Here is an 18945-nt window from a genome sequence, read left to right on the forward strand (position 1 = left end):
TCTCCAGGCCAATGGCGTGACGGCGGAGCCTGGAAGCCTTTCGGAACTGGCGTGTTGTTGAGACCCGAGCATGGCTTGCCGCGGGCGGAGGCCGGAGCATGGCGGACCCCCGGAGCTGGTGAGGCTGTAGCCAGCGTCATCCCTCTCTCCTCTTGCTGGACCACAGCGTCTCGAGCCCTCCCCTTACCGCCGCTTTCTCTTTTTCTTTCCTGTAGTTTTACGACGAGAATGAAGCCCGGAAATACGTTCGCAAGTGAGGGGAGCCTGAATATCACGCGGTGTCGGGGGTCGGGAACCGGCACATTGCCTGCGAGACCCTGACTACGGGCTGTGCTTGCAAAGCACGTAGAATTTGGTGGGGGAGAAGGGGGGGACCTGGGTTGATCCCATTTCTTCCACTGGCAAAGGCACCTTACGTAAATCACCGAATCCTCTGGGCCTTCGTAACCGTATCGTTACACTGGGGGTGATGGCATCTACTTCTCTAGGCTGTTTTCAGAATCCCACGCGGTGACTTGTTTTGAAGCATGTGGTGAGCTAGGCAGTGGATGTGTGTAAGCTGTCAGTACTATCGGAAGGGAAATAGGATTCTTAGAATACTATTGTATTGGTTGAGGCGATCTCAGCTGATCCTCACAACCCAGAGATACTATCAGAATGTTATAGAAGCTAGTTCCATATGTAACTACAAAGTCATTTAGCAGACTAGGGCTAGAGCTGGGACTTCCAGGCGTGCGCTTGTCACTACACTCCTCCTGTAGAAAAACCTGCAGCTTTCTGATCAAATTAAGTCAGCAGAAATCTCAGGTCAATTGTCATGGATCGAATGGAAGCCTTTTTTCCTCCTAGCTGCAGAGCCCTGTGTTACACTTTAGGCCTTTTGAGAACTGTCCTGTAGGATTCTTTCCCTTGGTTTTGAGAAGGCCAGTTATGTCATTCTGTAGACCTGCTCTGTCCAACAAGGTAGCCAGTGGCCGGCCATCTGTTGACAGGTGGCTAGTCTGAATAGCAGGGATGGTGGAGCTGGGGCGAATTGGGGCAGTGCTTTGTTCTGCTGTGCACAGGGTCCCTATGGGTCAAGACGACTCAGCAGCACCTAGCAACAACAATGATAGTCCAAATCACCTCGTATGAGGAAAACATATGTTACTGATCTTTTTTGTTGTTGTTGTTGGTTATGTGTTGAAATAATATCTTGGGCATATTGGGTTAGGTCAAATACAATATTAATTAGATTAAGCAAATAATCTAATATCTTTTAAACCATGGGTACTAATATGTCCTATGTGGCTTGTGTTAAGTTTCTCATGGACAGTGCTCTTTTTGTTGTGCAAAAGCATTGTTAATTAACCCTTATGTATGAGGATAAAGGGAGCTCTGGTGGTATAGTGCGTAAGGCATTTGACTGCTAACCAGAAGGCTGGTGGTTCAAACACACAGCCACTTCTTGGAAAGGAAAATGGGGCAATCTACTTCGGTAGTGATACTACCTCAGAAACCCAAGGAGGGGTCACTATAAGTTGGATCCGACTCAAAGGCAGTAAGTTTTTTTTTTTTTGGTATGAGGATAACTGGTGGAGAAAGGAGCCTTGATGGTGCATTAGTTAAGCGCTTTGCTGCAAACCAAAAGGGTGGTGGTTCAAACCCTCTCAGGGGCTCCTCGGTTGAAAGAGCTGGCGATGTGCTCCTGTAGCGATTACAGCCTAGGAAACCCTATGGGGCAGTTCTACTCATAGGGTTACTAAGAATCGCAGATGGCATACAATGATGATGGTTCTCTGGAAATAGAACCTTAGCAAGTAATAAACAAACCAAACTCACTGCCATCAAGTCAATTTTGATTCATAGTGACCCACTTTAGGTTTCCGAGGTGGTAAATCTTTATGGAAGTAGATTGCCCAGCCTTCCTTCCGTGGAGTGGCTGGTGGGTTTGAACCACTAACCTTCTGGTTAAATGCCTTAAGCAGTGTGCCACCAGAGCTCCTAATAGAATTGCAGATACCCGATGGTTGGTCATTAACTTAAGGGATTTGCTCCTTACACCTCATACTGCTGTATGCCTTGGACTTTTGGGGTCATGTTGTTGTTGAATTTGTTGCTCCCAAATTAGAATTAAGGAGCTCTGGTGGCATAGTGGATAACGCACTTGGCTGCTAACTGAAAAGTCTACAGTTCAAACCCACCAGCCGCTCTGCAGAAGGAAGATGGGGCAATCTATTTCTGTAAAGATTTACAGCCTTGGAACCCAACAGGTTCTCTATGAGTTGGAATCGACTTGATGGTAGTGAGAATAACCATGTGAAGGGATCAGGAAAGAGCCCTTCGGTATGGTTGTCCCTTCCTTTCTTGGCTTTTGTGGATCTAGGGGAAGTGTTGGCCCAGAACTCCCTCCCCAGTCACTTGTGCTTCTGCTCTGCAGCTCACGGATGATTGACATCCAGACCAGGATGGCTGAGCGAGCGCTGGAGCTCCTTGGCCTGCCTGAGGGGCAGCCCTCTTTCCTGCTGGATGTTGGGTAAGATCCTGGGGGCTGGCTCAGCTGGTCCAGGTGGCATGTCAGCTATGCACTGCTGAGTCCCTGTTTGATTTTGTCTTCCAGCTGTGGCTCAGGGCTGAGTGGGGATTATCTCTCAGAAGAGGGCCACTATTGGGTGGGCATCGACATCAGCCCCGCCATGCTGGGTAAGTGTGTCCCTCCCCTTTGGCACTGAGTGTGGAGCAGCTGTGCCTGTCATCTGTTTCCCTGACTTCCTCTTCTCCAACGTAGACACGGCCTTGGACAGAGACACAGAGGGAGACCTGCTTCTTGGAGACATGGGCCAGGGCATCCCCTTCAAACCAGGTTCCTTTGATGGTTGTATCAGGTGAGAGTCCTCACTTCCTGCTTTTAGTCCTTCCTCCTGGTACTTCCTAAACCTGTGCAGCAGAGACCCACGGGATACTTAAAAATGCACATCCCTGGGGTTTTCAAATCTATAAGTCAGAGCAAGGCCCAGGAGCGTGTGTTTTTGGCCTTTCAAAACCGTCTAGTCCTGTGATTATCTTGCAATGCCAGGTTCAACACCACTGGTATAGATTTTCTGCTTTGTGTGGGGGTGGGAGAGGCATGTCTCTGAGCCCCTCGGCATCATCTTGTTGGGCCCAGCAGCCATATTGTTGCCTTCTCTTTCAAGAACTCTGTAGTGGGCATTGGCCACTGCTCCATTTTCTTGAGTGGCTTGGGAGTTCTACGTCAGTGGTCAGAGTCAAGGTACTTGAGTTTGGAGCGTGTACATGTTACTTTGAAAACACATCTTAGAAAATGGAAATTCCTGTTAGAAACATGATGTTTTTCTTTGTCTTCCATGATTAAGTTCTGTCTCATATATGGTGCTGTGTTTCCTTGCCGGGGTGGAGGTAGGGAATGGGAGAGGAAGGCAGGAAGGCCTAGCTTAATCAGGGCCTGTATGCAGACCTGCTCCTGGGATCCTAGGTTGAGAGGCAAGGAGGCAGGCGTCAGGGTCCAAAAAAGAACCAAACCAGACCCACTGCCGTGGAGTTGGCCCTGTCTCAGTGACCGACCCCTCCTTGGGTTTCCCAGGCAGTATCACTATGGAAGTAGATTGCCCTATCTTCCTTCCGAGGAGTGGCTGGTGGGTTTGAACTGCCAGCCTTCTGGTGGGCAGTCAAATGCCTTAGACACTATGCTACCAGAGCTCCCAAGGCATCAGGGTAGGGCTAGGAATTTGGATTTGAAGGTTTTCTTTTAGGTAAGGGATTAGTTAACATCTGGGAATGAGACTGAAAAAAAGAGAAACACCCCCCCACCTTTTTTCCCCCCTCACTTTATTAATGGCTTTTATTTTGCTTCTCAACCCTGCCTTTAAGCAAAGAGCCAAGCTCAAATTCATTGACTGTCTGGGATTGGTAGCAAGCTAACAGGGGCTTACCAGCGATGCACCAGGTGGAGCAAATGTGCCAATTTAGTTTTATCACTTGATAGAGAATGTAACCTTTCTGTCTTCATATATGAAATAATTTTAGCAAAGTCTTACTTCACAGTCCTGTTCTGTTGAAGGAAAAAAGAGACCCTCTCAAGGGTGGCAAATGCTTTCTCATAATAATTCAGTGAGATGTTCTGGCCTGTAAAGATCAAGGATCAGTGGTGTGGTTTGTATGCTTGAGGAGTAAAGAGTCCATTTTTGTTGTTTGTTGGTTTTTAAGAGGAAAGATAGTTTGACAGCAAACTTTCTTTTTCTCTTTTTTAACGTTTGCTCCGTGTAAGACATTGTACAAGGTGACAGGAGTCTGTAAAAATGAAACAGTGCCTGCCTTTACGAATCTCCATAGTTGATTAGGTAGCATGGGACACGGGCCAGGCAATTAAGCACAAAGCCAAGAGTGAGGTGTACAGGAAGGGAGGCACGGGGCCAACAGGGTTCTGAAAAGGCGTCAGAGCACGGGAGAGCCTCAAGAAGGAGGAGGGGCCGGGCCTTGGAGGGTGGGAGGAGTTTGGATGGTCAAGAAGTGGAGGACTACAGGGAGCAAAGGCAGGGCGGGTGGGGAGAGGAACCTGGTTGGACCGTAGGGGTGAATGAGAAAGAGCGTGGACATGAGACTGTGTGGGGTTGGCTCCCAGAACATTTTTGACCCCATCCTAAGAATAATCCAATCAAATGGTCGTGAGGGTTGACCCAGGAGAGCAGTTGTTCTTGCTGCCAAGATGAGTTGGCCCCGACTCATGGCGACCCGGCGTTCAGTGGAACAAAACGTGGCCTGGCCCTGTGCCGGCCTCATGATCAGTTATGGGCGAGACTGGTGACCCGTAGGGTTTTCACTGACACAGTTTTGGAAAGTGGATCACCAGGCCTTTCTTCCTGGTCCCTCTCAGTCTGGACGCTCCACTGGAACCTGTTCAGCCTCATGGCAACACACAGGGCCTCACTGACAGACGGGTGGTAGTGGTTAGGACGTGTCTTGGCCGGGAATTGAATCCGGATCTCCTACATGGAAGGCGAGAATTCTACTACTGAACCACCAGAGCCTCATAGGAGAGAAGAAGTAAAAACTGGGAGAGGCGGTCGGATGGTAGTAGAGTTGGGAGGTCTGTGGGTGTGTGCACAGCAGTGAGGACGAGAGGCCAGAGCAGAGGGCATGGTAGTAGGTGCCTGAGGTGTGAAATACGGGGACTCTGGAGACACTTGACGGACAGAGTGGAAGGAGGCAGGTTAGGAGGGTGAGGGAATGGCTTTGTGTCTGTGAAAAAGGGAATTTCCCAGATTCCCTTGATTGGAGGAAGGGAATGAAGGAGCGGCAGGCAAAGATAGTTGTGGTGCACTGAGTCATATGTGTAAGTTCAGAGGTGTGTAGAAACAAGCTTGAGAAGATACTTCCTTAGGTCGGCTACAAGGGTGTAAATGTGGCCTTCTGTAGACTCTGTTGGGTACAGCATTGTCAAAGGGTGACCTGGCGTGGACCCGTACATTCCACGAAAGACACCCTGGGCAGGAGGGTGTCACCTGGAGGTGTCACCTGGGTGTGTGGTGTCAGGGTCTCCCGAGGGGCAGGGGAACAGCCCATGTTGGTCCCTTTCTTGACTAGGTCCCTTCCTTCCTTTTTAGCATTTCTGCTGTGCAGTGGCTCTGTAATGCTAACAAGAAGTCCGACAACCCTGCCAAGCGCCTGTACTGCTTTTTCTCCTCTCTTTATTCCATTCTGGTGAGTATGAGTTCCCCTCTCCGCCTGGGCTGGCTGGCTGTCCCTCCCTTGCCCTGCAGGTACAGTGATGAAGAAGAGGTCTCCCATGGGAAGGCCTTTAAGGTAGGACCACATGGACTTGGTTGTGGTCACTTCTGTCCAGGTCCTCAGCCTAAACAGAAGATCAAGCTCAGTGGGCTGACTGTCCCTAAGCAAACCCAGACAACAGTGATATCAAACCCAAGACCAATGTACTGATTTGGAATAGAGCCTGCTTATTAGTCACTGCTTGTGTATCCACTGTGCTGAGTTTTAATCAACAGTTGGTGTGGGGCCATGGAGTCAGCGGAGTGAGGACCCCGACCAGAGTGCCCACATTGAGCTCTTAGACTTCTGTGAAGCAACTGTTCTTGGTCTCCATAGTTCTCCCCACTCATCCGTTCTCTGGGGATGGCATACTCCAACTGGTGGCTGGTCTGACACAGGACCTGGTCTCTCTTCCACATATGCTGGGGTTGGTCCTGAAGTTCTGGGAACCCTTGTGTTTGCCCTTTCTGCTGACATACTGTTGTGTCATGGTCTCCATCTTGAGCTCCCCACTACACTCAAACCTCTGCCCAGGTGGCCTCCGAGAGAGGCCTCTTCCTAGAACCAGAGTCAATGAAGCTGTGTCTGTCACTCTTCATCCCTTTGTCCCAATTTATTTTTCTCCCTGGCTCTTGTCACTGTCAATTAGCTGCCTCCCCCACCGAAACGTGGGCTCCCGGAGCTTGGGGGATACGTGCCCTTGTGTGCTTACTCTCTTCACTCCTGTGTGCCCAGCTCTGAGAACAGTGTGTAGACATAACAGAAGCTCAGTGAAGATTTGGTGAATGTTGGGAGAGAGGATCTCCAGGCCCTGACTCCTCGGGGCTTTGGTGAGATAGTGCTGTTTCTGTTGGCAGGCCCGTGGCGCCCGCGCTGTCCTGCAGTTGTACCCAGAAAACTCGGAGCAGGTGAGCCCCTGGGCCGCTGGAGGTACAGGGAGGGGGGGACCCCAGAGCAGGCAGGTGGTCCTGCTCCTCACTCATCTGTCCTCCTGCTCTTGGGAAGGGTCCTTTTGCTGATTGGTGGGAGAAGGGGAGATGCACACCTGAGTGGTCCCTGTGACCCCACGTTCATGACTGATATCCTAAGGTGGGGTTACAGATGTGACTGGGGTGTGAGGATGTCAACAGGTGTCTGTTCTGTGAAGTATGGAGACCTAGGAAGTACAGACTTCGAAGACAAATGGTGAACTGACCTGACTAGTAACAGAAAGACTGGCTCCCAGTGGATGGCCAGTTTTTGAGATTTGAGTGGGGAGATGGGTCCTTCCCCAGACTGGAAAGTGACAGGGGAGGGAGGCTGGTTCTAGCCTATGCTTTCCTCCGCAGGACTTTTTAGGTCTCAGAGTTGGGAACAGGCTGTGATAAGGGTCTTTAGTTCACCCAGGCAAGGTCCCTCCTGGTGCCAGACAGGCAGGCTGCTTCACCGGAGGGGCGGGGAGCCGTCTGCCCCTGCACCCGCCCTTGTCTGACTCGCAGTCTTCCTCCCTCGCAGTTAGAGCTGATCACGACCCAGGCCACGAAGGCTGGTTTCACTGGGGGCGTGGTGGTGGACTACCCCAACAGTGCCAAAGCAAAGAAGTGAGTGCTCAGGCCAGGGGGCTGCCCGGGCTGGAGCGGGAGGGTCCCGAGCGAGCCCTTTGAGGCCACTGCTGAGTGGACCAGAGCAATGCGGGCTTGGGGCCTCAGGACCCAGGCAGGCAGGCCCATACTCTCTGCTCCCAGCGATGGGAGGGAGATGGGGAGGACCTCACTTGGCACTCTCGTTTCAGGTTCTACCTCTGTTTGTTTTCTGGGCCTTCGAGCTTTCTACCAAAGGTGAGAGGCCCTGGGTTTGCGGGCCTGTGTCTTTTGGGTTCTAGACTTGGGGCTTACCTGAGGAGAATGCTGGGAGCACACGAGTAGAGCAGGCTCCACAGTATGGAGCCAGGCCTGCCTGAATCCTCTGGAATCTGGAGCAGAGACTTCCGCTCTCCAGGTCCCAAAGTGCAGTGGTGGTCCCTGCTCTGGGACTGGGTTGGCACCTGACGGAAGGGCTCAGCCCTTGTGGGGTGGGGCAAGTGGGTTGAGAGATCTCCGGATGGTCTAAGAGCACTTTGGTTCTTATAGGGGCTGAGTGACCAAAAAGACGGAGTCGAGGACAAGGAGTCCACGTTCACGAAAGAGAGGTAAAGGCCTCGCTCAGCTGGCCTCAGGCGCCGGCTTCACCGCAGCCAGGTCTGCTGGACGTGGCGGAGGAAGCTGGCGGCAGCAGGACTCCGCTTTGCTCGGCTTCAGTCCAGGTCTCAGGTTTATACGCAGCAGTGACACCGGTGGTATTAGAACCGGAGACCCCTTTGGACTGTCCCCACTCCAGCCTCATGGGCCGGGGCCCTTCTGGATGTGTGTGGGTCACTGCGAAGCCTGGACACCCTTTGCGAGTCTGCTCGCGTCCCCTCCATCCTGCCACAGGCTGTCTCTCTTTCCCCGGGGCTCCCCTTCTTCACCTGTGTCCCCCTTGGCCCCCGGGGCTCTCCTGCCCCTCCCCCTCCTGTGCCCTCACTTCTGCTCGCCTGGGTCCTTCCCACCTGCACACAGACAGCTGCACAGGTCTGGAGACCCTCTCCACCCGGTGACAGCGTCCAGCGACTGCGGGTCTCTGCTCCTCCTCACGGCCTCCTCCCTGCTCTTTGCTGCCGCTTGCTTCCTCTGCTGCTGGTCTCCCAGGTCTCCCAGTCCATGTCACACATGTGCAGGGTCACCAGCACCGCCATCTTGCCAGGTTTGCGGTCTCTTTTTGGTCCTTTTTCCTTTGTTCGGACCTTGTCTGCTCAGGAGGGTCTCCCAGCCGATCGCTTTCTCTTTACTTGGTTTTCTGAGGCCTCCTCCGCTCCTGGTTTTCTCTTACTTCACCTGCTGTTCCTTCCCAGGCCACTGTGTGGATGACTCCTGTGGAGTACCTGGGCCCAGCCTGGACCCCTTCTCTCTCTACGCCGCTCTCAAGGCTGGCTGTCAGTTCATGGCTGCGGTCCCAGCGTCTGCCTCCCAGCGTCCAGACCAGGACTTCCCCGACACTTCCTCCCGTTCTTCACTGGCTCAGTCATCTGTCTGTCCTTACATCCCATGCTCAGTCCTTCAGCAGGTCTCGTATGGCCCTTTCCCCATCCTGCCTGGCTTAAGTCCCTACCTCTTCCTGGGTCACTGTCGGATGCCTGGTGTCTCCATGTTCTCAGTCTTTGCCTCCTTCCCGCACAGCTGTAAGACTGATCTTTTCCTTTTTTTTTTTTTTTTTAATGTAAATCACATCGTGTGATTTAGCGTCTTCAGTGAGTATCTCTTACCTTTCCTTGTTTTTCTTAGCACCTTTTACTGTTTGAAATTGTATTTGTTTACTTGGGTTTTATCTGTTTCCCCAGCTAGAGTGAACACTCAGTGGGGATATCAGGAATAATAGCTGTTAATAATCAGTGCACACTATTTCTTGAATGAATAATTCATTCTAAGGTAGTGAGGAAGAATGTTATTTCTTCGTTCTGGTTGACGTGAGTGAAAGGTCTTAAGGGGGACAGTGGAACAGGCAGAGCGCGAGTGACTCTGGAAGGGCCAGCACTGGTGAAAACCACGAGCGCGTGCCTCGCGTCCACAGCAGATTTACGCCGTCTGAGCCCTCAGGAGTCCTGGGGGCGCAGGGGTTAAGCACTGCCAACTGAAGGTGGGCGGTTCAAACACACCCAGCGACTCCGCGGGAAGAAGCCCTGGCAGTCTGCTTCTTAAAGATTATGGGTTTAGGATGCCTTACGTGGCAGCTCTGCTGTCACACGGAGTCCCCGTGACTCAAAATTAATTCCAAATGGCACCTAACCATGACAACGACCCTTGGCCCTCGGAGGTCACCTGGCTTCCCCAGCCCGTTTCCTATGGGTGGCCAGGGCCTAGTCTAGATTGTTGTGCTCTGAGGTGCCCATGACTGGTGGCCCTTCTCGCTCGCGTCTCTTCCTTCACAGAGCACGTCCAGGTTGCTTAGGTCCTGTGCCCTAGTGGTGGGCCCTCTTGCTTCTGGCCTGAGCTTGGCCTCTGTGCACTTTGCTAGAGTCCAGATCACATTGTGTCCTTCCTGGGGGATAAAACGTTCACTTAGGTCTCTCTTGTCCTCACACTGGTGTCCGTAGACGACAGGTCCTGATTGTAAGCGTGACCACGTTCTGTAACCTCAGCCCATCCATTCCTCGGCACCTCAAAAGAGGGGCCTTATACCACCACTTGGGCAGGCACTGAGCCCAGGACATGGCTGTTGAGGGCTCTGCCTTGTTCTGCAGGCTTTCACTCCCTAGTTCTCAGCTTTGGTGGAGACTCTGTTGCCCACTGGAAAGATAATTGGTGACTTCCGTTACTGTCACTTCTGTCTAATCATAGTCAGGCCAGTTATAGGAAAAAGAAACGTTGCTGTTGTTTAGTGCCGTCGAGTTGGCTCTGAACCATCGCGACCCTGCGTACAACAGAGCAGATCACTGCCCCGTCCCGCAGGAGCCGCACAGTCCTCGTGTCCTTGCTGCACCTGAGCCCGTCCTGGCAGCCACTGCGTCAATCCATCTCATTGAGGGCCTTTCGCTTTTTCGCTGACCCCCCACTTTACCAAGCATGACATCCTTCTCCAGGGAATGGTCCCTTCTGACAACATGACCAAAGTAGGTGAGACGAAGTCTGGCCATTCTCGCTTCCAAGGAGCATTCCAGCTGTACTTCCTCTGGGACAGATTTGTTCATTCTTCTGGCAGTCCGTGGTACCTTTGGTTTCATGACATTGACTGCAGTCCCCACAGTGTAACAGCTCTCTTCCCACTTCCTCCCCGTGTCCTACCTTTTCCCTGTGTCCTTCTTTCCTGCCCTCTGAGCTCTCTCCCTGTGTATATACTGCCCTGCTGATCTTCCACGGTTGATGGCTCTAAGGAGCGAATCTATCTGGTATAAATGTTCACCTTACATGCCTGTCTGTTGTGTGGCTGGAAGCCACGGGAGTGAGTTCAATTCCAGACCCAAAGGGTGACCAGGGGCCATAGTCTCGTGGGTTTCACCAGGCTCTAGCAGACGGTAAGCCTCCACCCTGCCTCTTAAAAGTCCAGAGGCTTTCTAATCCATCAGTCGGAAGACTTGCCTCAGCCCACCCACCTCCCTGGCTCTGGCCCTGCAGACCCCCACTTCTCTCAGCACCTGCGGTTCGGGGCTGTCCTCATCTTCACCTGCTCCCTTTACCTCCCCCCATGACTCCTGTTCCTCCTTTGGCTGACACCTTGCCCCTTACTCACTGCCCACCCCCGCCCCCCCCAGTTTTCACTTCCTTCTAGATTCTTTAGGATTCATCCTCTGGCATTTCGAGCCCCAAGTTTGCAGCTGCCCCCTGCTCTGCCCCTGGTCATCGGACTTGGCGTTCACGTGGGGACGGGCTGGCTCCCCCACACCGGCTTCTCGGGGCTGCCGCCAGGGTCTGCTGGGTTCCTCCCCCACCTCCCCTCATCTGTCCACCCCGCTCCCTTCTTCCTGTGCCCTCGTGGTGGGCCCGCTTGCTTCTGGCCTGAGCTGTGGCCTCTGTGCGCTCTGCTAGAGTCGAGATCACATGGTGCCTTCCCAGGGGATAAAACGTTCAGACTCCCTGCTGCTTCCTGGGGGACCACATGTCCTCCGTGAATCGGCCCAGCCCGCCAGTCTGGCCTTCGCCTTGCCCGTCTCCTTGTGCCCAGGAGTCCAGCCAAACAGGACTGTTTGCTGTTCCCTGGCCTCCCCTTTCAGTCCGTCACGGGGCCTTTTTCATGTATTGCCTCCTGTCTGGAGCTGTCTTTTCTCACTTCTGCTGTAGAAATACCAGCTCCTCCCCTCGGCCCATGTTTCTCCTTCCCTCAGCCACCGTCACAGCCCCTGGGCCCTGCGCTCACTTGGCCTGCTGTGTGGGGCCCCTGCCACTGCCCAGGCCCTCAGGCCTCCGTTCAGTCATGGGTGCTCCTGGCAGCTGGAGCACCCGGGGCCGTGACTCATGGCAAGCAGGCTTAGTGGTAGGACTTACACTGGAAGCAGTCGCTCCCAGCTGCCAGTTGGGGGTATGGTCTGGGGTCCCCGGTGTCCCCTGCTCCTGGCCTTTTTTCCCCGGGGCTGTGGGGTCCCCTTTCTCCTCAGCCAGGGCAAGAGGCCCAGATCAGCCTGGAGGATTACCGTCGGGGCTGCTGTGAGCTGGGCGGCCTTGTTTTCCTGCCTCAGACATTTGTTATTACCAGGGAGGCCCTCTTGGTCTGTGGCAGGGACGCTGGCCCCAAATCAGACTTAGGCCTGACGTGGCTCTCCTCGCGCTGTCCCACCCTCTCGTGAGGCTGTCATAGCTTGTGAGGCTGTCATAGCTCGGGTTGCTCCTGAAGTAGCTGTGCTGGGTCTGCCCCACAGGCAGGGTATGTGCACACCCCCTGGAGACGCCTGCCCCTCCAGCCCCCATACAGTCAGTCGCCTTGTTACCATCGAGGCGAGGTGTCTGCGATGGGGCTTCTCTTGTGGAAGGGAAGACTGGGCATTTGAAAGAAGGGGGACTGGTGGCCTGACTCGAGAAAGCCGCTGCCGGTGTCTGCCTGGGGTAACTGCTGCACCAGGCAGCCCTGCCCAGCCGCGCACGGCTCCTGTCTCCACACAGGGTCCCGTACAAGGTGGCGAGGAGAGGGGTGGTGAAGAAGAGCCGGGAGTGGGTGCTGGAAAAGAAAGAGCGGCGCAGGCGGCAGGGCAAGTAAGTACCTGGCTGGGCGTGGCGGGGGAGGGTGTGAGGACCTGACTGGGGGGGGTGAGTACCTGACTGGGCAAAGGGAGGGGGGTGTGAGGACCTGTCCAGGTGAGGCAGGGGAGGGTGTGAGTACCTGGCTGGGAGAGGGGGAGAGGGGGTGTGTGAGTACCTGGCTGGGAGAGGGGGAGGGGTGTGAGTACCTACCTGGCGGGGAGAGGGGGTGTGAGTACCTGGCTGGGAGAGGGGGAAAGGGGGTGTGTGAGTACCTGGCTGGGAAAGGGGGAGGGAGTGTGAGTACCTGGCTAGGAGGGGGAGGGGTGTGAGTACCTGGCTGGGAGGGGGGAGGGAGGGTGTGAGTACCTGAGCTGGCATGGGGAAGGGGGAGGGAGAGCGTCTGCTGCTGCCAGAGACCCACCTGTATCCAGGGGTGTCCCAGGGGCTTCTTGTTCTTTTTTGACGGTTTGCTCTTCCCACCCATCTTTTCTCTGGCACAGGGAGGTCAGGCCTGACACTCAGTACACCGGGCGCAAGCGCAAGCCCCGTTTCTAGGCACCAGCTGCGGCCTTGGGACAGGCCTGCATCCCAGGTGTGACCTTAACATCTAGCCAGGCACTTATGCCAACAAGTTTTCCCTCCTGAAGCGGCTGTTTGATCACTTGACAGAACAGCGTTTGAACAAAGTTGTGTTGCCTAAAAGCATTTTCTTCTGAAGAAAAGCTCCGAGGGCATCGTATTTTGTTCTGGAATAAACCACTCTCTGTGAGCTCTCTGGCTTGCTGGCATTTTCCAGCTGTTTTCTGAGTTTCTGTGTTGGACACTGGAGCTGTGGGAGACCACCTAGCAGGCAGACGGGAGCAGGGTCTTTTAGTTGCTGAGACTTCTGGCAAGTGGTGAGAAGGACTGGCGTGAGCCGTGCAAGACAGAGCAGGCGTTGGGCACCAAGCAGGAGGGGGCCTGCCCTCAGAAAAGGCTGAGGATTACCCACTGAGGGCTCCTTCCTGTCCAAGACCAGAGGTGGAGCTGAGGGAAGGGGTGTGAGATCCTTTGCCTCCCAGCCCCTTCTCGGTGCCACATCCATTCACTCGCACGTCCGACGCTGTGACCTGCCAACAGTAAGAAATGCAGAGAAGAGGCCTGGTACAGATACAAATGTTTATTCTACGTAAAAATCTCACAAAATGGGCAGCTGGTTGTGCCAAGACCTTTGGCAAAGGGGTGGAGGAGGGGGAGTGGCTGTCAAAGGCAACACGGACGGTGGTCACGGCAGGAGCGAAGCTGAGGGGGGGTCCAGAGGGCCGCCCGCTGCATGCAGTGGCATGCACACTCCTTGTTTGTGGGGGAGGAAGGGGGGCTGGGGGGGCCCCTCCCTGGCTGGCTGCTGAATACTGCATGACACACCTGACGCCCACATGGCACATCAGCGGGACAGCAAGAGGAGGACGTGACTGCAGCCTGAAGTGACAACTGCTGACTTCCCAGAGCACAAGAGCAGGGACCACTGTCCCAAACATGCAACACACAATGGCTTGAGACCCAGCCGAGGCCTGCCGGGGTCAGTGGCTGGGCTGGCTGCACCTTGCAGCCAGGCAGGTGCTGATGGGGCCTAGCCTGCCTCCCCAGCTCCAAGGGCCACTGGGGCAGGACACCAGGCAGCCTCTTCCAGAGGGTCACCTGGGGCAGACCTAGGCCGAAGGGGCTGCTCCTGGGCTGTGGGAATGGGGGTGGGTAAAGGGAGGATGAAGCCAAGGGAGCCTAAGATTAAGATCTGTCGGCTTTACCCCAGGTCGGGAAGGGGACTGGAAGCCATGGTCCCTCAGCCTCCCTGGCAGTGATCGGCTATCAGGCTCAGAGCTGGGCTGTCCCTCGGGGCCACCCCTGCCCTAACCTGAAAAGCAGCACCATGTGGCCAGCTATTCCCCCAGCCCTTGGGGCTCAGCTTGGGGTGACAGCTGGAGAGGCCAAAGGAAAGGGCAGATGGGCGGGTCAGTTGGAGGCAAGACGGTGGTCCAGAGCGCCTTGGTACCTGGGAGGGCAGACCCAAGGCCCCAGGGCAATTACTGAAGGGAGGGGAGGGGGGCGGTACTGTCCTGGACAGCCCTGCCTGGCGGGGGGGGGGGGTAGGGGAGGGTGGTGGTGCTGCCCTGCACAGCCCTGCCCAGTCACGGGGAGGCAGTCTGAGCCAGGACCTGAGTCTGTCCCTTCTAGACTCCCGTCCCCACCCCGTGGGCCGTTGCCCAGTCTGGCTCCCCTCTGCCTCTTCTGTACAGACACACTGTCACAAAGATCATGCACACAACATGGCTCAGGGCAGGGCAGGGATGGAGGGCCCTGTGGCCGAGAGGAGCGGCATGGGGCAGGGGGCGCTCCCAGCCAGGGGCCTCCCAGGCGGACCGTCCGTGGAGCAGCAGTGCGCGTTCTACCCGAAGATGCCGCCGAAGGTGGAGGCGATGATGATGCCCAGGACCACACAGCAGATGACGATGAGGATTTTCTTCTGCGGGAGGCGGGAGGAGGCCTCAGCGTGAGCAGGGCGGGAGCTGTCGGTGGGGGGGGCCGGTTCTGGGCAGAGCTTGGAGGGGCGTGGCACGGAAACAGCGAAGGGGCACAGGCACGTGTCGGGGTATAATGAGGGTTGGCGGGGAGAGGGGACGCCCTGGAATTGATCTAGGAAGGGGTTACAATAAATGGTACAACTGAAGTCAGGTGAAGGGTCTGGTTAGGGCTTTTGAGAGGAGGGAGAAATGCAGAATGGGGAGGGATTGGGGGCGGCTTAGGGGCGCTGGGAAAGGGGCTGTCATAGGGGACGTGGGCTCGGGCCAAGCTGGGGCTACTGACCCGGCGGGCCTTGCTCTGGTACTTGACGGCCTTCTTGGTGTCAGACACGGCTCTCTCCACGTAGTCCACCGCATGTTCCACATTGTACTCAATCCTGTCAATCATCTCCCCCTGTGGGGCCGAGGAGGAGCCGAGCTCGAGGGCCCCCTCCTCAGCGGCGGGAGGGGCTCAGGGCAGGACTTGCGGACAGTACCCTGAGGCGTGGGAGAGAGAGGGGGAGTGGGAGTTGGAATGGGGTACACTTTCTCACCTGTGCCCCTGAGGCCAGGCTCCTGGGTGGGTCATGGAGGACACAGCAAGCTCCCAAGGCAGCTCCCAGCTCTCCCCACAGGGCAGTCATGGGGGGACCGGCCATGCAGTGTCAGCCAAAGGGTTGGGAACCATGCAGAGACCCACGGTGCCTGGCTCTAGAAACAGACGTATGCCAGGCAAAAAAAAAAAAGCAGCGTCAGGAGCCAGTGGACTGGAGTCTGTGCCTGTCTGGTGACCGCACTGAGTGCCTCTCCACCCTCCAGCTCTGATGGTCTGTGGTCTTCAACAGTGAAGAGCCCCTGGCTTGTCATGCCCTTCATCTCCCTGCCCAGCCCAGGCCTGGCAAGTCATCCCCACACCACAGCCCTCAGTCTGGTTCCAATCTGCCCCTGAAAGGCCAATCCAACTGTGATGCTGCCCCAAGACTCCTGAAAACAACATGCTGATAACCTAACTGCTCACTCCACGGCCACGGCCACCCACCAACATTCGTATCACTGGTCTCTCCTCCCCACGGCCAACCTGCTTCTTCAACTCAGATCACATTACGTCCATACTTAAAACCCTCTAATCTAGAAGGGAATACAAACGCATCACCACTGCCAGCCCAGTCTACCGCATCTCCAGCTTCCTTGTCTCCCACCACTCTGTACTCCAGCCTCACAGACCACTTTCTGGTCCTCAGATCAGTCAAGCTCTCACCAGTCTCGGGAGCTTTGCACATGCTGGTCCCTCTGCCCGGGGCCAGCTCTTCACTCTTCCCCTGGAAAGTCGGAATGGCCAGCTCAAATGTCACCACCTTACAGGCCTTCCCTGACCACCTCATCCAAAGTGGCTGCCCCTCATTCTATCAGGGTCCTCGGACCAGCAGCACCAACCTCACCCTTAAGCCTGACAGAAATGACAATTCCTGGGCCCTCACCCTGACCTACCAATCTCCGGGAATGGGGACCAGGAAACTTATAAGTCTTCCAGGGGGACAGCTGGAGAACCACTGCTCGGCTACATTGCCTCCTTGGAACATCTCTTGAGCACCTGGCACAACTAGAGCCTTCCATCTGGTGGTGCAGTGGTGAAAGCATTCGGTTAACCAAAAAGGTCAGCAATTCTAACCCATCGACCACTCCATGAGAGAGAGATGAGGCAGTCTGCTTCTATAAGACTGACAGCCTTGGGAACCCTATGGGGCAGACCTAGGGTCGCTAGGAGTTGGAATCGACTTGATTGACAGTGGCTTTGGTTTGGGCTTTGCTTCTGTAAAGACTAGGAGCTTTGATGGCATAGTGCCTAAGGCATTTGACTACTAACTAGAAGGCCGGAGGTTCAAACCCACCAGCCACTCCTCGGGGTTGGGCCATCTACTTCCATAGTGATACTGCCTTGGAAACCAAGGAGGGGTCGCTATAAGTCGGATCCGACTTGACAGCAGTGAGTTTGGTTTTGGTTTTCTGTAAAGACTGACAGCCTTGGAAACCCTACAGAGCAGTTCCACTCTGTCCTCTAGGGGCGCTGTGAGTCAGAATCGACTCCGTAGCAGTGGGTTTGGTTTTGGCCTTTGCTTCTGGAAAGACTGACAGCCTTGGAAACTCTATGGGGCAGTTCCACTCTGTCCTCTAGGGGCGCTGTGGGTCGGAATAGACTGGATGGCAGTGGAGTTTTGGGCCCTTTCTCACCAGACATTTCCTCCAGGAAGCAGAGCCCTCATCTGTCCTAATCACACTATACCTTCAGCTCCTAGAAATGCCTGGTCCCCCATGGGCACTTCAGAAATGGCTGGTAGCCAGGACAAGGCTGGGCCTAGGGGAGGGCCAAGCAGAGCCATGCAGGGGTGGGAGGGTGTCCTTCAGGGTAGGCAGGGCCCCGGAGGCACTGTCAACAGCAAGTGGCTAGTTACCTGAAGGCTTGGTCCCTCCCAGGCAGGAGCAGCGTGTCGGGCAGAAAGGGCAGGGATTAGTGTAGCCCTAGCTGCTGCTGGGGGCTGGCAGGCAGGGCCCCTGGCACTCACCTGGCTCTCAACGAGCATGGCCATGTCCATGAACATGTCGTGCAGCTCACGGATGCTGTTCTCCAGTTTGATGATCTCACTGTGCCTCGTCTCGATCTCGCTCAGTGCCTGCTTCGAGATGCTGGAGTCCATGATGATCTAGCGGGTGGAGCAGTGAGCTGGGACCCAGAGCTCTCTGAAGGAGGTGGGGGTGGGGACCAGAACCAGAAACGCAGAAGGCCGGGGGGAAGACAGCTCGGACAGGCAGTGGCCTGAGCCGTGTTGTTCCAGAAGAGAGGCCTCAAGGCTTCCTCTGGCCACGGCCCTCCCCCACCTTCCCCTCGGCTTCTGGATGTTAATTGTTGGTTATGTGCCGTCGAGTCAGACTCCACTCATAGCGACCCCTTCTTGGGTTTCCAAGACAGTATCACTATGGAAGTAGATCGCCCAACCTTCCTTCCCAGGAGTGGTTGGTGGGTTTGAACCGCCAGCCTTCTGGTTAGCAGCAGTCAAGTGCCTTAGGCACTAAGCTACCGGAGCTCCTGGCTTCTGGATAGTGTGAGTGAATATCCGAGACCCGTTTTCCTCATCTGTAATTCAGGGCTAACAGTGCTTGCTTCCCAGTAACTGCTCATTACAGGGTCATTTTCCTTGCCGGGGGTTTTCACCAGAGCTCATGGTGGCTGCTCCTCCATCCCCACGGGCCCACGTCTTGAGCAGAAGCTCGGCCGCTCTTCCGCCCCTTCCTGTGCTTCCTCCCACGCTCACTGTAACTGCCCGCTGTCCCCTCTGTTCCTGGACCTATGCCTCCCACACCTGTATGCCACCTCCTCCAGGAAGGAACCCTGCTCAGCAGAGAACAGAGCGTCACTTGGCTATACAGACTGCCAGGGACATAGCGTCCTCCGCCAGGGAACAATGGATGGTGGGAGGATGGTTTGCCCCACGGCTGGCAAATGGGAAAGCAGCAAGGAAGTGGCTCCATGAGGAATCAGGAGATCAGGGGCTTCGTTCCATCTCTGCCACTAACATTCACGTGACCTCACCCTGGTCCCTTCCCCTCTCCAGGCCTCCGCCTTCTTTTCTGTAACCCACAGGCACCAACCTGCCTCACAAGATGGCTCTATGGATCCTGTTGACCAAATACTGACGGGCCCCAGCACTTTCCATGCACACCAGGGGTCACGGAAGGAGGGGTCGTGGTGGGTGGGGTCTCCACTTACCCCCGAGGCAAAGATGGCTGGGTTTCCGCTCTCCAGCATGTCCTCCAGCTCCTCACTCGTTGTGGTCCGGCCAGCTGCAAGCAGGGGTCACACTGAGCCTGGTCTTCTCCGGGGAACTCAGCAGTTCCGGCCCCGCCCCTCAGCCCCAGCCCCGCCCCTC

General features: G+C 55.4%; 2 protein-coding genes and 1 non-coding gene across 3 annotated transcripts in view; 2 read left to right on the forward strand and 1 right to left on the reverse strand.

Annotated features, from left to right (window-relative positions):
* The first annotated feature begins 70 nt into the window (after window positions 1–70).
* On the forward strand, window positions 71–13040 carry BUD23 (BUD23 rRNA methyltransferase and ribosome maturation factor). Its single transcript, XM_007940381.1, has 12 exons — window positions 71–118; window positions 216–253; window positions 2420–2515; window positions 2600–2682; window positions 2768–2864; window positions 5601–5697; window positions 6621–6671; window positions 7258–7343; window positions 7535–7580; window positions 7872–7930; window positions 12408–12497; window positions 12986–13040. Exons 1-12 carry the CDS (start codon window positions 71–73, stop codon window positions 13038–13040), a joined length of 846 nt encoding a protein of 281 aa, XP_007938572.1.
* On the forward strand, window positions 11864–11992 carry LOC122150229. The gene has a single exon (XR_006163553.1).
* Window positions 13041–14907: 1867 nt separating the features above from the next.
* The window catches only part of STX1A (syntaxin 1A), a 16789-nt gene continuing 12751 nt past the window's right edge, over window positions 14908–18945 (reverse strand). Inside the window, 4 exon segments of the mRNA XM_007940392.1 lie at window positions 14908–14985; window positions 15327–15437; window positions 17584–17721; window positions 18786–18883. Of these exon segments, the coding sequence (XP_007938583.1) occupies window positions 14908–14985; window positions 15327–15437; window positions 17584–17721; window positions 18786–18883 (425 nt within the window).

Source organism: Orycteropus afer, unplaced genomic scaffold (genome assembly GCF_000298275.1).
Source record: "Orycteropus afer afer isolate SDZICR_OR568_19922 unplaced genomic scaffold, OryAfe1.0 scaffold00006, whole genome shotgun sequence".
In the NCBI taxonomy this organism is placed as follows: Eukaryota; Metazoa; Chordata; class Mammalia; order Tubulidentata; family Orycteropodidae; genus Orycteropus; species Orycteropus afer.